At 32.7% G+C, this 17,498-nt stretch overlaps 1 protein-coding gene across 2 annotated transcripts in view; it reads left to right on the top strand.

Annotated features, from left to right (window-relative positions):
- Window positions 1-17,498, top strand: part of LOC120766984 (sex determination protein fruitless) — a 432,626-nt gene that overhangs the window by 81,980 nt on the left and 333,148 nt on the right. For both annotated transcript variants that reach the window (XM_040092783.1, XM_040092784.1), the window contains exon 3: window positions 1,537-1,753. In XM_040092783.1, the coding sequence (XP_039948717.1) occupies window positions 1,584-1,753 (170 nt within the window). In that variant the 5' untranslated portion in view covers window positions 1,537-1,583. The remainder of the gene's footprint in view (window positions 1-1,536; window positions 1,754-17,498) is intronic.

Genomic DNA, 17,498 nt, shown 5'->3' with positions numbered 1-17,498 from the left:
AGCCGCGTTGCTACTCTCTGCTCGCTGCCGGCTATGTAACGTTGGTGATTTATCGCCGATAAGATTAGAAAATGGTGTTGCAGAGGACTGTTATCACTGAATTTACAACGATAAATTTGAAATTAATAGAAAAATTTCACATAACTGTTAATGATTACTTTTCTATATAAAATACATAAGGATGTGTTATGTGAGCAAAAATATACTAAATTTGATATGGTTCTATTAATACCAACAGTGATAACATTTCTTTTGCGGTTATTTACTGCGGAACAATCAATAAATAACAAAAAAAAACGGAAAAACGAACATAAAAAAATTGCGCATTATAATAAATTATGTATTCTTTTTGCACCTAAATAGTCAGCTTAAATTGGCTTACGAAACACTACAGCATACCATTAGGCGAAAGTTGAAATATTGAGGATTTAAATTCGTCCACAAAGCGCTATTAACCGAACATAGGTAAGCACTAAATTAAAATATTAAACTGTAATTTTGCAGAGCATGGTTAATAAATAAAATAGGGTCAGTACTATCAGAGCGGATTTATAAGCGGAAATGGAGCACATCTGACGAAGAAAAACCAAGAATCTGACTACAGCATTATACATTGTAATAAAGTATGTCACACGCACGTCTATGATTTATAATGTGTTTTTTTTAATTAGTAGGATTTGATATCGAAGGGTCGATTGGAAATTTTTCCAACATGATGTTAAACTGTATAAAGACTACGACATTTAACTTAATAATCTTCATGTCTCAAGTAATTGTTATTTGCCCAAAATCGACATAATTGCCAAGTAAAGTCAGTAATTTGAGCAACCATGAATCGGTTTCACACCACGTTTACTCTAAAGGATAATGCGCAACATCCTCAGAGACGTCGTACAGTGCGCACCGTAAGTACTACTGCTGCTGTAGGGCAGAGTGGCATGATGGTGTGATTTATCACTGCCGGACTATTTTTTGTGAGGTTACGTGAATTTGCTTGTCTACACAGATAAGTCAGGGACGATTCACGACTTAGAGGAGAGTATTTGACACATTATTGCTGACATACGGTCCAAATTGCTTCAAAAGGTGGTCGAAAATTGGGCCCCTTCACGGAATTTATGCGTACCAGTTGCGGCGGTCACTCGCCCGAAATCATTTTAAGAACATAAGGAAAAACCCATACATACAATTATAATAAAGCTAGTTTCTAATATTAAACTATATGTGTTTTATTTATTCTTTAATAATCTTAGAGCTTTAAAGATTAACCACATCTACTCAGATGATCATCGAATATTTCTGAAACATAACTATAGATTTTATGTCAGTTGGTTCTTTATCATAATTCATAACATATATTATTGGCGCTTAAATTATTAAGTTTCCTAATCCATAATTACTTCGAAATTTATCGAAGCAAATCAAATACAATTTGTAAAGGAGTACATACCCAGAAAGTAGTTTTTGGTCCCGTTTTATATATCAATATGTCTCGAAAAAATCTAATGTCAGAATTTTTTTATTATATCATTGCAGCTAGCGTCCATCAACCAACCACCTAATCTAAGTAAATAGCTGTCAAAATGTTGGCCATGTCACAAGGTTTCTTCGATAATCCATATGCTCAAATACGTGCGCCAACAACAGCGATGCGCCCACCACGTGGCGACAGTCCGCTCAACAGCACATCGGCACTCGATTTGCAGACATCGAGCCGAGCACAGGTGCCGCCACCGCCACCGCCGCCGCCGAGGTAAGGTCACGCCAAGCGGCGCGAAAAGACAAAAACCAAAAACAAAAATAAAAAATAAACATAAAATTTAAATAAAACGAAATAAATAAATTTGAGATCGGTTGGCGAATAAAGTTTTTCTTCGCCGAAACAGTTCTGCAATCAACATACAATAAATATTTAGAGCATTTGGAATGAGAGAGAGAGAGAGAAAGATATTCGAAAATTAACGGATAAATGCTACAATCAACAATTGCATAAAAACCTCTTTGTACGAATTTTTCAAACATTTTCCCTTAAAAAAGTTTCTCTTAAAAATCAAAAGCGAAATTTTGAAACTTTAAATATTAAAAATAAAACAATCCAAACGGCTTCAGTTGTAGACTTAAAAGCAACTTATATGTATACGTAACTCATAATCGAATTTTGAAGCATTTTTGATAAAATTGAAATGTATTCACTCTCGCATTTTACTAGCATTTAAACATACCATATACTGTATGTGTGTGTAGTTAAAAATATCCTTTTTTGTAATTGAATGACAAGTAGATGTAAATTTTGGTTGGTACTATCTATATATAAATATATATGTATATACAAGCTGCGCTGGAATTCTAAAATACGTAGCTAAGCTAAGAGTAGATTATCACAACTTTTATCATAGTTATACATACCTACATATAAAAAAAATTATATCCTAAAAATAAACCTAACCTGAATACTAACCACTTTGATTTAAAAATATTTTGAATATTCAGTACTGTATATAAAACTTTTAAAGGACTCCACGACCCACATAACTACTTGGTAATTGCAATTTGATATTGTCTTAAGTGAAATATAGGCCTAAGTGTAGAAATAATGGCATAACGGTAATGGTATTAACTGCTTTAATAAATTAATACCATAAATAGCTTAGTAGAATTTACAAGTAAAAGATAAGTAGAAATGTTTTATAGGTATTTTCCATAGAGTTAGTGTTAATCTCATAAAGTTATTTAAATACCAAAATGTGGTTAAAAAAATTATTCATATTAGCAGAAAATTAAAAAAAAAAAGAATTAATTAGTAAAATAAAATACAAATATTTAAAAACTGACGAAATAAAAAAAATATATAAAATAAAATAAAATAATCAAAAACCAAATGAATAAAAAAATAAATATATATACTAAAAATAAAAAATTAAAATAATTAAAAAAAATAGTTCTAGAAAAGTATAATAATTTAAAAGAAACAAGAAACGTATTAATTATGCCAGAAAAAATTCTAAAATACTCCAATAGACAACAAATATATCTTAATTAAATGGCACATTGTTACCAAAATAATAATCAGATTTGTAGAAAATATAAAAAAATAATTAATAAAAAATACAAAAATAATTTTTGAAAACTGAAAATAAGAAATAAAGAATTAAATATGACAAAACATATAAGTATCACAAAAAATAAAACATACAAAAAAAAAGATAATTGAAATTGTAAAGCAATTATTGTAAAATTGTAAAGCATAATCATAAAACACATATAATTGAAAAACAAAAAAAAAATATTCATATTGAAATGTTCAAATGGACAACAAATATATAGGAAAAAAATAAAAATCCACCTTTCAATTTGATCACAGCAGTATATTAATTTTTTTTTGGTCACACTGAACCAAAAACGTGTATTATTCGTTCCATATATTAAAGCATATATTCGTGAAAACATTGAAAAACTTTTTATTTTTAAATTGCATTTTAAACCCTATAATCAAGTACCGCTGAATTAATTTCAAACAAAAACAAACTTTATAAACAAATACAAATGTGATTTCCACTCCCGACAGACGCTTGTGAATCGGCTGATTTGCCGAAAGTTCTCAATGTAGAGAAGTGAATAATACAGAAGACTTCTTTTGCGCTAAAAAAATAGGTTCGAAATTTTTTTTAGATTTTTCTTTAAAAATATTAAAGAACAAAAAAAAAAATAGTCATGAATATGCCCATTTCACAAGACTTGCCACAAATCAGCTTAAAACTTCATCAACTCGTAGTGTTACTATTAGACTACTGAAGTTACTGTTAGACTATAGAATGAGAATTTCACTGTCACTGACATTGGCTGAAATTCAAAAAATCAGCTCAAATGAAGAATGATGGAAACCATTGGAACAGTTTCGATCGTTACTTGATGTTATCGACGTCATAAAGATATATTTAAAATTTCAATGCAATTTCACTTCTTTCAAAATTTTCAACGTAGGTTGCCTTTAATATATATTTCGGGATTTAGTAACGGTAGTGTTGCAAGCTGGCAACTTACAACTTTATCGAAAAATTTGACATTTTTGATGTTATACATACTCAGAACGTTTTGATATAACAGAACTATCGGTGTTGTTTACAGTAACTTAAAATATTCATCTTGGCCAAAAATGGTATTATATAGTATTCGACGTGAACTAACTCAGATATAGAGGCATCGATGGGCTTAATTAAATTTTTACTACGAAGCTCCATCCAACACCAGTATTAAGCGATAATATGGTAAATTTAAGCAAGGTCTTAGATCATTCTATGGATTTCTGTGGGTCCTCCAAAATCAGTTGTTGTTCCAGAAACGATTGATGCTATGGACAAACTGATATTGCAATATCATCATGTAACCTATTCTGAGATTGGAACAACTATAGGCATTAGTGGGACCAGCAAACTTTCAATATTACATAAACATTTGACAGTAAAAACAATTGTTCACGTTGGCTCCCTCATAATTCGTCCATTGTTCAAAAAAGGTCCACGTTGATTGGTCGATAGAAATATTTGTTTTTGTTCTCTAATCCCGAAATATAAAAGGCAGCCCTCGTAAAATACCATGTTATAAATCATTAATAAGCTGCTTTCTCTTTACAAAGTTATTCTATATTTATAAACGGACATAAAAATTGGCTCCCCTGTAAAATACTTAGAATAGCATAGTACAGACTCAAAACTAAAAAAATAATGTTTATCAACAGTAATACATTACAGAGTAAATTTAAAATAAAAAACAGTGATATTGAAAATTTATTAAGTGAAAAAATGTTTTTTTTTAACATAAAACTCTAACCAATAATATCATACATGTTAAAAGCTTCTGGTTTGGTAATAAAAAATAATTTAAATATATATATATCATATATACTTGAATATAAACCAATCATTTAATAAAAGAAAAAGTAATTTAATTAAAAAAATTAGTGTTAAAAAATGTAAAATATTGCTGCGCTATTAAACGAGAGTTGTAAGACAAATGCCAATAGTAACTCATGCCAAAATTTATTACAGCAATTAATAAATATATATACTATATATAGTACAATTTACTTAAACTCATACATATATACATATATAACTCCATGTGTAATCCCATAGCAAATTTAGGATTATCAAACGCAACAATATACGATAAATTACTAAAAAGCTACAAAAGCTTTGCAAAAGTACTTGCATTTGAAACAATAATTACCATAGGTGACACTAACTGTAAGCTTAGAATATTTATTACCTTTTACATATTAAATTACATTAAATACAAAATGAAATGCGATTAGAAATTAGCGGTTAGCAGTAAACATATTGTATAACATTTGAAAATAGTGAATTGGAATGAAAATATTTAGCCTAGTATTTTAATAAACATTCGTATACCTAAATGAATCTATCATCTACTATATATGCATCTATCTACCATCTGTCATATACATACATACTATATTCCAAATCAACACAGCTTAATATAAAGCTCATAGTAGTTTGTAGAAATATATGTCTGACAAAGTTGCGGAATAAAGTGTTTAAAGTACTTTTTATTCAAAAACTTTCATTTTCGGGTTTTCTCATATGAACAGAGCTATAATATATAATGCATTAGGAATACTCATATCAATACTTACTATAGCCATATCTAAATTAGCAAATATATTTAAAATAGCAAATCATTCGTTAGATATTATTAAACCATATATTAAAGTTTGGTACGACGCTCCAACTAGAATAAGAGGAAATACTATGAAGAAATAAGTTTTGAAATAATATAACAGTTATAACTATAAAATATTCCATGATTTGTCGCTGTTATCAATTAATAATTTAAAATTTTATTTTTCTCGTCTGTCTATACTACTTGGACAGCACTTATGATCGCAAGAAGCGAATATTCCAAGTAACTGTATTGATAAATTTATGCTGAACGCGTATATTGACTAAAACTATCCATATAGTTAGACGCTAATAAATAACGTAAAAATCTGCTGAACATACAGCAAGAAAATCACATACATATGAGATCAGTTCAAAAGTTTTGCTTCAGATTATTTTTATATTTCGACTTTGTCTAGCAGTAGCATGAATTCGAAGCTTGTCATCTAATGACAAAATTATTTGATGATAAAATTCGATGCAGATTTTCTTTAGTTTTAATAATAAGTAATTTCAATTGTTTCACTCATAGTTGTCTGCGATTCTCAACCAATTTATGCAGCTTATGAAGAATGAGCTCAACTTCCAACCATATACCATATGCATGAAAACTATGCAACGTTTTGCCAAAAAAAAGCGAAGGCATCTTGTTAACTCTAATTATTCTTTTTCAAAAATCCAATTCAGCAAAACATTGTATTTTTTAGACATGTGATTTTCAAGAAGAAATAAAACGGATATAACTTTAAGTTATGAACAAGAATTAAGCTTTATTAAAAAATAAGTGTTTGCCAGTATATTCTGAAATTATTTCGGGCAAGTGACAAGCTAATTGAATGAATTCCAGGCGAGAGAACCAATTTTTGACCACATTTTGCAGCAATTGGAACCGTATGTCAGCAACTGCTGGCCGACTATTCAGGGCTTCTATCGTCTAGGGCTTATTCGCAAAGACAAGCGACATTACATAAGCACACAAAAACTAGTCTGGGCAGACACGAAAAAATCATTAATCACGACGCTGTAACATTATGGGCGTTTTCGTTTTTGAAGAAATATGGACCAATAATTTCCTCTGTCCATAGAGCACATCAAACAGTGACTTTTTGAGGATATAACGGCCTCTCAAGCTGTAGCGTCATCGGTTTGCACTATGCCATAAATTGGAATCTGAGGATGCACATTATCCATTGTAGTAAACGTGGTGCAAAACCGATTCTTGGTTTCTCGAATTATTGACTCTACTGGGTGATAATATTGGGCACATGCGAGAACCAAAATAATTGCAAGCAAACTTGTTCCGACGAAGTCTGTTTATTATGAAATCACAAGCCAAACAGTATATAATTCTGGTAGCAGCTGTTCAAAAGTCCAACAACGAAAAAGTATTGCAAGACTGAAAACCGAACGTCTAAAAAATATAGGTTATATACCAAATACCAATGCTCTTGACAAATGTCACAAGGCATTCAGTATGAATTTCAAACACTTTCTGATGAATATAATTTTAGGCTCCCGTATTTTGGTTAAATTACTTCCTAAATTTAGCGGTGGATGGTTTTTACAATATTTTTTTCTCTAGGTGATGCTTCGATGAAATATACAGCTCTTTAAGGATCAAGAGATGTAGTTAAAAGTCACAACTTCCTTGAGCAAAGTTCAGAAATTTATTGATTAGAATTAATCGATAATTTTTAAAAAATATATAAATAATACTATAATACAAAAAGAAAAAAAAGAAAGAAGAAGATAAGAGAAAAAGAAATATTACACTAATAGTGATTCAAACTAACACTAAATATTCTAAAAGCAATTCCTAAAAGGTTTGACGAGTTTACATATATTGAATGTATGTATTAATAGGTAACTATATTGTCACCTAAAATGCAAAACAATGTATCATCAAAAAAATCAAAATCGATTTTTTTATCGCTCTCGATGAACATTATCATATTACATACCATATGTATCTAACACAAAATTTTATGCTGCCGTTGTCACATATAACCAATATATAACCATTTTATAACCAAAACTCCAATTTTGTTTCAATATGCATGGTTTCTATAATATAATTTTTCCTTCGCCTGTAAACTTATGAAAAGTGATGTTACGCTCTTTTGCATTTTTGGTGACGATTTGCCATAAATCTTAATGTGTTAGTAAGTTTATAACTACAAATAATAAAATAAACAATAATTTTCGAATTTAGTGCATTACAAGGATTATAAAACTATAGAAATCACAATGTATACGATACAGTGCTGCTTAATGATTCGTAAGTTATTCTTCAAAAATATTACTAATCAAATGTTCACTACTACTCAAAGTAAAATAATGGTATTTAAAAAACTAAATATTTAAAAAATTTTGAAAAATAAAATATTTTTTTTCTGATTTGCATATTATAATAAGGAATAATGTAGTAATGAGTAATATACAAATCAGAAAAAAAATCGTTCAGAAATCTCTATAACTATAAAAATACTAAAAATAAAAAATCAATCCAAATATATCAATTTTATTTATTTTTTCCAATAAACGCATACTTTCATCTGTAGTGTCACTTTATCTAAGTAGAATAAGCACCAAAGGGAATAATTTTGTAAAATATCTACTATAACCGAGAGTACAAAATGTCAAAAAACTAACCGATCAAATCCAGTTACTACCTGGAAGCATACAATATATACTAACGCATACATACAAACACATATGTAGATTATAAGCATACAAAGTGTATACAAGCAAACAAACTAACAAATATCTCCAATGGTGATAAACGGTGTAAGCACGGCCAAACATGCTTTGTTCGCTAACTTTTCAAAGGCACTGTAAAAAAGACAAAAATCATGAAAGCAACTGCAACACCAATTTAAGTAAATTAGCAAAGATTCCAGCAAGAAATATTTATAATCGGTATTTAAAAAAAAAAATAGCAGCAAATAGTAGAACATAATGGTTAATATACATACAAACATATATACTAAATACTTAATACTAAAGTTAACTAAAACGTATACACTATGCACTTAGCAAAAATAACTTCTTCCTTGATAGTAGACGTGTAGTGAAAATATTTAACGCAAACTATTTATATGAAATATAACCAAAATACATATATATATTAGATAAGCTTAAATCTGGCTCATAAGATTTACATATTAACAATTAAAATTTATACAAAATAGCATCACTAAATATAAATCTGTGAAAATATTAATACCAACCAAAATTTATTATACAAATATCATAAGAGCGAGTATGAAATGCATAAAAGTAATAAAAATTTTTTTCGAAAATACTTAAGTAACCTATTCAATATCCTAACCTTTGCATATCTTAATGTTATTGCTATATCACTACTCACTCACTGCTATTGATTGAGTCACGCGCATTAATTAAAGTAAATCTGAAAGTTTCGCGCTTCAATCAACCAACCATTCGTGTAAACCATGCAATCTGGCGCCTTCGGTAAGTCTGTTCTTTAATCACTATACATACAAATATACAAGAGGAATGAACTATGCAAGCAAATACTTATGTATGTAGATAACATAAACTAGCTAGGCTTGTTTAGTTTATATTAATGAGCAAACCTTAAAGCATTTTGGAGTAGAGAATACATAAAAAGCTGCATAATAAATTAGTGAAAACTATCTAAAACTATAATTATATACATACCTAGAATAAAGTGGTATAAACAAGACTGATAGAGACATGATTACGATACGAAATGTCATAAACGCAAGAAACTGTCGAGTTCTCATATTAATTGCAAGTCATTCCAACCGTTATGACGTCACGAACCAATATTGTGAGCTTACAAAGGCACATCATAAAAGAGAAGGAGATGAAGCTGTCGTAATATCAATTTCTATCAATCTTGTTCTGTGGAGATTATAACTAAAACCAAAACTTAAATTTTAATTTATAATATTTATATAATATTAATACAACTACTTTATATTTACCATAAATCTATAATAATCAATATATCAGTTTTAATATATATACTAGATTCATATGAGTACCAATAACTTATGTTTACATTTTCAAAATCAAAGCTTTTTACTTTTTATGAAATGAAAAAGATTTGAACAATTTGCATAAGGCAAGTCAGTAGTTAGTCGCGATTATACGATATTTCTGGACTCTACAACTTTATTATTTTGGAATATCCAACCTGTATGATTAATTTATACATACCTCACATTTATATCTAATTTTTTTACGCATGAGATTATGCTAGTGGACCAAAAAGCTTGCTTGGGTCAGATGGCCCACGAAAATTGCTGAAAGCAACTAGCTGGAGCCAATTCAAAGTATTTCAGTTGTCCCATTGGATATTATTACCGTAGATTAGATTTGATTAGATAAATAAATGAGAATTGCACCGCGACCTGAAGTCTATTGCGCCTTCTCCTAAGTCACAACGACTCACTTAGCCTCAGCTACTGCTATTGAAGCGAAGTGATCTCTATTTGGAAACATTGATCCAAGGGCATTTATCCTGCGGCTATAAACTGCTGTGCAGCCAATTAGCAGGTGTTCTAGAGTTTCAGGCTCTAGATTGCAGCACCAGCAATTTGCGCATTAAGCTAGGTCCATGTTGAATAAGTGCTTCTTGAGCCTACAATGGTCAGTGTATAAGGCGACAAGTAGCTTGAATTTGTCCCTTGGGAGGTTGATTACATATTTAAACCTTTTGAGGTTGTAACCACCCATTAGCAACTTGGCGCATGCCTTGGAATTGTTGCTAATACCCCTCCCTAGCCACTGCTTGATCCTTGCGGAGCAACTCCTTTAAGGTATGATCGAGCTCATCACCCAGTTCATTCCTGACTATACCTTTGTGGCCGGATACCCAGATAAAGTGCTCTTGGTTACATTGTAAGGGACTGTTCAGCCGTTCTAAACACTCTTGCATTAATAGCGATTTGATCCTGTCAAACACAGAGATCGCTTTAAGTGCCGCTTGACTGTCGCTGAGTATAACTATAATACGTTCATTGCGATAGTTGCGTTGGAGGTTTATCGCTACGCATCGACTTATTCCAAAAACCTCTGCTTGGAATATGCTCGGAAAACTACCCATAAGTTTGGACAGTTTGGTGCGTGGTCCTGCGACTTCTGCGCCAATTCCCTCCGACGTTTTCGTGCCGCCGGTGTACCACTTCATTGTAAGTACATAGCTCGAGAATGAATTCGTTTCATTCATCCTTACTACAGAGGGTAACCTTGAACTTCTTAGTGAGTACACTATCGGTAATGCTGTCCCTTGAGAGAAAAGCGAGTGGTATTCCGCCACTTAAGTCCTTCATGAGCTGGGCAAGAGATTACCTTACCTCTGCCAAACCCTTCTGCTGTCATTTGGAGCAACGTATGTTTGGCAATCTGACCGATTACTAGGTGAAGCGGTGTGAGATCCAGCATGACTTCAAGTGCCGCCGTCGGACATGTGCGCATGGCACCCGACCCGCAGATGCAGGCGAGTCGTTGCAGCTTTGATAGTGGAAGTTCTACCGAAGTCTGTGAGGTTTTCGAGACCCAATCAACCGTTCCATTTGATCATAGTGTACAACCATCTGAATTGCAGCCCCAGTATCTACTAGCTCTTATTACATATGTGTAGTATTATTACCCTAACTTTTATATTTAATATGCCTCTGTCCACTGTATTAAGCTCACCAGATTTCCAGACAACCTTATAATTGAGTGAGTAATTTCGTTTACGAATTAATGTAAATAATTTGCTCATTATTCTAACTACGGTGAAATATGAAATGCCTATTATGTAATAGGCTGTGTGCTATAGATATACATACAAGGTGCGTTCCAAAGTAAACAGGACTTAAAAAAAAAAAACAACAGAACAAATGGGTTTTTCGGCAAAATCTATTTATTTATTCAAAATAGTCTCCTTCTGCTTCAATACAGATACAATACCAGGGGGCGCTAGATTCAAAAAGTCCTGTTTACTTTGGAATGCGCCTTGAATATCCACTAGTAAAAAAAATTAATAAAACAGATAGTTTCATACCGTTATGCCGCTTGCTTAGAAACTAGAGGGTAATTTACCTTATTACGATATACAACATTTGTAATATTTATGTATGTATATAAACTTTGTGTTACGAATAACGACACGAAGCCACGCATAGACCAGTTTTAGTCCATTGCGATACCAGATGGAGCTCAGTAGCTAGATGCAAGAAACATAGTTATTTACCATGCTTTTGTCGAAATCGTCGTATAGACTATGCATGAGTTTCCCAATGTTGATCACTTTTTCGGATGTTGGCTGTACACCAGTCCTCACAATCTCATCCAGCACTTTCTAATGCTGCCCTGCTTCCTAATATACTTCTGGCCGATATGCGATACGAGGTTCCTGCCTTGATAGCTGATTAGCTGTCTACGTAGATGTTGACTCAGGAATTCTTTGCAGGTGCATTAGAGACCAGCTTCTCGGTTTTCGAAGCGAAGACCTCAGCTTGAAATATTCTGCAGTCGTCTTGCATCTTAAAAGGTTGACTTATGCCTAATTTTGGACAGTATATTCCCACACCAACTCCATTGTGCATTTTCGAGCCATCCGTATAGATGTTTAGAGTGTTGCGCTTAGCTAACATACGTTTACGCCAACTATCTTTTTCTATGTTTACTTTGAACTTTCTTTCCCTCCAGTAGAAAAGCGCCATCACTCACCGAGCTATGCCCGAAGGTTCTATATGTAAGCTCACCTGCAGCCAGTAGTCGTCCCGCCGATTTTGCTGCACAATTTTTAGCGAAGACAGGTTTATTACCAGATGGCAAGTTTAGTACCAGTTCAAGAGTCGCCATTGAAGTTGTTCTTAAAGTTCCCGTTATGGACACCGAGCCTCTGAACCCTTTCCATTTGCTTCCTATAGGTGGATTTTTGTACGCCTGTCCACCATACTATTGCACCGCAGGGCAGAATTGGCCTTACAATAGCTGTGTAGAACCAGTGCAAGAGAGAACCCCCAGGTTGTGCCGGGCGTCTGCCTACATGCATATAAAACATTGCTGGCCTCACTCTTTCTTCCACGTTGTGCTTCCACAGCAATTTGTTGTGCAAGGCTACCCCAAGGTACTATTGCTCATCTGAAGCTCTAACATATTCTCATCTTTCTGGCCATTTTGAGCTATAGGGCGAATGAGCCAAAACTGCGGCTGGCAAGCTATACATGAGGCCGAGCGTTGTGGTGGCGGAAAATTATTGCTTTGGGCACGCAATAAATATTCTTACCTGCTTTCAGGACTTCATAATACAAGACGCTCTTCTGAATCTACTAAATACAGAGCATTACCTTGGCATCATAAATATTGGTTTTTGCCGTTGATTTTGCTGGTTAGTCCTTTAAAATTGTTGATGTTTAGGGATCTATTTTTTATCACGAATCACAATTCGGTGCGAAAGTTACTTCCTTTTGTAGCGTTCAAGCAGCATTTTGGACTTCCGAAATTACCTTTCAACGTTTTTCGGCTCCAATTCCGGTTGCGTTTAAACGTTTTGAGATGGTCGCGCTTTATCAAGGCTCTTTATCGAGTAAAGCTTATAGTTCCAAATAGTCAAAAATTATTTTTGACACATTTGCTTGGCCAAAGGATGTTCACCATAAACTTCCACCTAACTACGAAGACTTTCGGCTGCGGTTTACTTCGATTCTGATACGAAACAGCGATCATAACGATCAAAAATCCCATAAATGATTTTGGACGACATTCCGTCTTTTCCAAATGACAGAGAAGTATGACAAAAGGTTATGAAAATTGAACCATTTTTTCACAATAATAATCGAATTATATATCTACCTTGGAGAATAGGAAGAAAACTTTATATTTTCACGGAATTTGTAAACATAGCCTTTAATAAATTCAATCACAAATCACCATCAAACGAATACCTTATGCAAATTGAGGCGGTCATTGCGTATGAGTAACATTCTGTGGCTTTAAACGCTAAGCTTACACGCGTGCAGACAATAATGTTTGTTCAACACCATGTGAATGGCCTTAAGCGATTACAGCAGCGAACAACCTAAGCTATATTTCTACATTGCAGAGAGTCACTGTGCCTTAGTGTGCGCACGAATTTCTTCCGGCAAAATGCCAAGAGGAATTACAAAGGATTTCGCTCAAGATAAATTTAGGCAAAACAGTGAGAAATAATAAATAATAAAAAGGCTTAAACGCACAGATAAATATTCAATTTACGACAAGCAAATATGGCTAAGACTCTATTGCGCTTTCGTGGGGCAAAGGGAGCGTAAATGAATGCTTCGGGTAATTCAAAATTGCCTAAAAGTGTGAAAATGTAAGAAAAACGTGCACAAAGCAAATATTAAATATGTGCCGAGATTAACACTTGACAGTTAGGCGTGCAAATAAACAGTTGTCTGCAGATATTACTTATGCAACTTAAGCGTAATGTCACGCACGCTTTTGTAATTTTTGCCAAAGTTTGTTGCAAGTTTCTACGAGTGTCATAAATTGAGAGACTTGTTTGATTAGTTTTTTGAATAACTGCAAGTCGCTAAAGATTTGTGCGATTATGTGTGCCAATGAAATTTATTATAAATATTATTATTTGCATACAATTTTCCAGCTGAGTAGCTCTTATTTGCATTATGTGATATTTGTTTGCTTTATCTATTTATTATTTTGGTTCAAGCTCTTATTTATTCGGTAAGCAAATGTCAGTTTCACACTTTTCTAATTTACATTTCATTTTAGCACATATGTTGTGTGAATGTATGCGGTCTGCCTTGAGAAAGCGAGAGTGTAATAATAACTAAATTTTAATTTATTTGGACTTTTAGTTTCTCGGCAGCAATTTTAAGTGTTTTAAAGTAACAAAAACAGAATAAGGATTTTTATTATAATTAAATTTGTGAAATTTTATCTAGCTCATTTCTTTCACTTTTCATTTCAAAATTATTCTCGGAGGAAAAAATTCAGAGAAAGTGGTGAAAGAATTCTCTCTCAATCTCTTAAATTCATTTTCGTGATAATTTCTCAGTAGTAATGATATAATAGATGATAGTTTCACTACTTTTAATATGGTCAAATTCTATGAAGGGCTATCCAGGAATTCTCATAACTATTTTATTTCAAAAGATATCTTGTGACTTAGCGCTAAGTCTCTATTCGTTCGTTCTAGTGTTCGTATTATTACCCGAAGCAACGATAAAATCTTCGAAGAAATTGTTCAGATTGGATTACTAAAGTATATAGCTGCCACACAAACTGACCAATAAAAGGGGAATACCTAGTGTCATATTAAAGAAAATATCGATTTCTTCCATATTTCTGTAAGTTTATCTTTGGAAAATAACGTGCTAAAATTTTAAAACGATATCTCAAACAGTTTTTGAGTTGCAGCTTTCTAAACTTCAAAACTTTTTCATCCTCTTTATTGGCGGAGTTTACAGTAGCATGCCAATCGTTCTATCTTCTCGTTGTTTGACGCCAATTGGAGATACCAATAGTAGTCAGGTCTTTCTACACCTGGTCTTTCCAACAGAGTAGAAGACTCTTCTTACTGCGTCGAATACTCTCAGAGCTGGAGAGTTTTCATCCATTTGGACGACATGACCTGCCCAGCATAGGCGCTGCCTCTTAATTCGCTAAGCTATGTCAAAATCGTCGTATAAGTAATACAGCTCATCGTTCCATTTGCCGTTGCCAATGTACAAATGATCATAAATCTTCGGCAGAGCCTTTCTCTCGAAAACGCGTAACGCCGACTCATAAGATGTTGGACGATGTCATGCATCTGCACTATATAGCAGAACGGTGATGTTGAGTGACTTATAGATTTGGTTTTTGTTCGTCGAGAGAGAACTGAATTTCGCAATTGCCTCCTCAGTCCGAAGTAGCGCTTCTTGGTAAGAGTTATTCTGCGCATCTTTTCATACTCACGCATTTCGGTCATTTCTTTTTTTCTCTGCTTTCTGCTTTCTCTCCATTGCGACACGGCATTCCTCATCGTACAAGGTGCTCTTTTGCCTTTTCCGAAAACCCTCTCACTTAAGCTCGCTTTCAAACGGATGTTTTTTTGCTACCCTGAGGATACTTGGTCTAAGATCAAAAGTCGTTAGCTGCCTGACCCATATGTAAAATAATCGTTTCCGACCGCTACAAATTGAATGACCCTCAGAGAACGTTCCTCACTTATGTGAACTTATATAGATGGTTCCATCTTCCAAACATTTTTCAAATGGCTTGAGTGATTTCTCACAAATGATTCTGCCATTTTTTGGTTTAGACCTTAGGTCGCTTCATCCATGGACAAGGTCGGAATCACTTCAGATGTGGAGAACCTTGTTTAGGGCCGTTTGAGATCGGTAATAATTCGATATTATTGCAACTGTCAGACTCATCTTCATTAATTCATCAATTTTGGTTTATATTTCAATTTTTACCGTTACGGTTTTTTCTGCTGTAACTCATATGCTATATACAAGTATGTTCATATTTTGTATAAACTATTTATATTATGCTCTCCTACAGGTTTCACTTTGTTTTTTTAAATTCAAGCAACATCCTCCCACCATTCTGTTTTTTTGTTTTCAAACGTATGTTTCTACGCATTGACCTACAGACGGATAAAGTTCTACACAAAAATTCCATATATACCAACAATAGGCTTCTAGCGTAACACTACATATATACATCTACAATAGACATCCTGTTAGTCTAGCCAACAATACAGAATTTATTAAAGTAAATATACCTTTCTCTCTAGCTCGTAGAACCGGAGTCATACTAGAGAGATCTGCATACTACTGCTTTCTAAGAAATTTAGGTTCCAATAAAATACAATATGTAAGAATTTATATGATATTGACCTTTTTTTATAAAATTGCACCAAGCGCTTTGACATTGCCTAAAAATTGCCGAAATTTTGGATTTAAATCCGCTACCCACTGTACCTTAATCAAAATTATATTAATGATGGTGCTTTGAGATGGCATTTCTTTTTTCAGAAAATCCTAAAATCTATTTAAAATAAATAAATGAAAAGACGATGTAATTTTCACTGGAATAATTTCGTTCATCATACGCCGTGGTGGCCGCTCAAGTAAAACTAATAAATAGTTGCAAATACTTAAACAATATGCCCTCATTTTGAAGTAAGATTTCCATATTGCTATTATTCGATAATAAATCAAATTTCATATACCTTAAAGGTTTTGTAAATGGCAACAAACAACAGAAATTTACATTAATTTCTTCGTAGCTGAGAGATGTTCATTTATACGAGCATTCTGAATGTGACAGCATTTTAAATAATAGAATTCAGCTTTAAAATCAAAATGCACAAGAACTTGGGCTTTTGCGTCTTTGTAAATTTAATATAAAATCTCACTTTTGACAGCTTCATATTTGCATTTCGCTTAGAAAAGATGCTTCAAGGGCTTTTATTATTGTCATCGCTTTTGACACGTATGTAGTTCCTTATGACATTTTTGTTTAGATATGAGTGCTTTTGTTGTTATATTTGGGTTGCAAACTGAATTGCTTTGAATGAAGTGTGACTAGATAATAAATATGTAAATTTGTTTAATAGCAAATTTGTTAAATGTTTTGGAAACAATTGGCCAATTTTTACAAAACGAATATTTTCTTCGAATTTTTGCGAGATTTTGTGTATCTAGACTATTTGTTTATATTCAATTTAAAATGTTTGAATAAAATTATCTAGGCAAAATAATCAACTGCAAACAGTAACAAGTGCTGCTTTTAATTATGTGACTTCCCAAAAGATAGAATGATCCTCCAATAAACTAA

Source organism: Bactrocera tryoni, chromosome 1 (genome assembly GCF_016617805.1).
Source record: "Bactrocera tryoni isolate S06 chromosome 1, CSIRO_BtryS06_freeze2, whole genome shotgun sequence".
NCBI lineage: Eukaryota > Metazoa > Arthropoda > Insecta > Diptera > Tephritidae > Bactrocera > Bactrocera tryoni.
The sequence above is the reverse complement of the archived record's forward strand: the minus strand, read 5'-3'. Positions and strand labels throughout refer to the sequence as shown.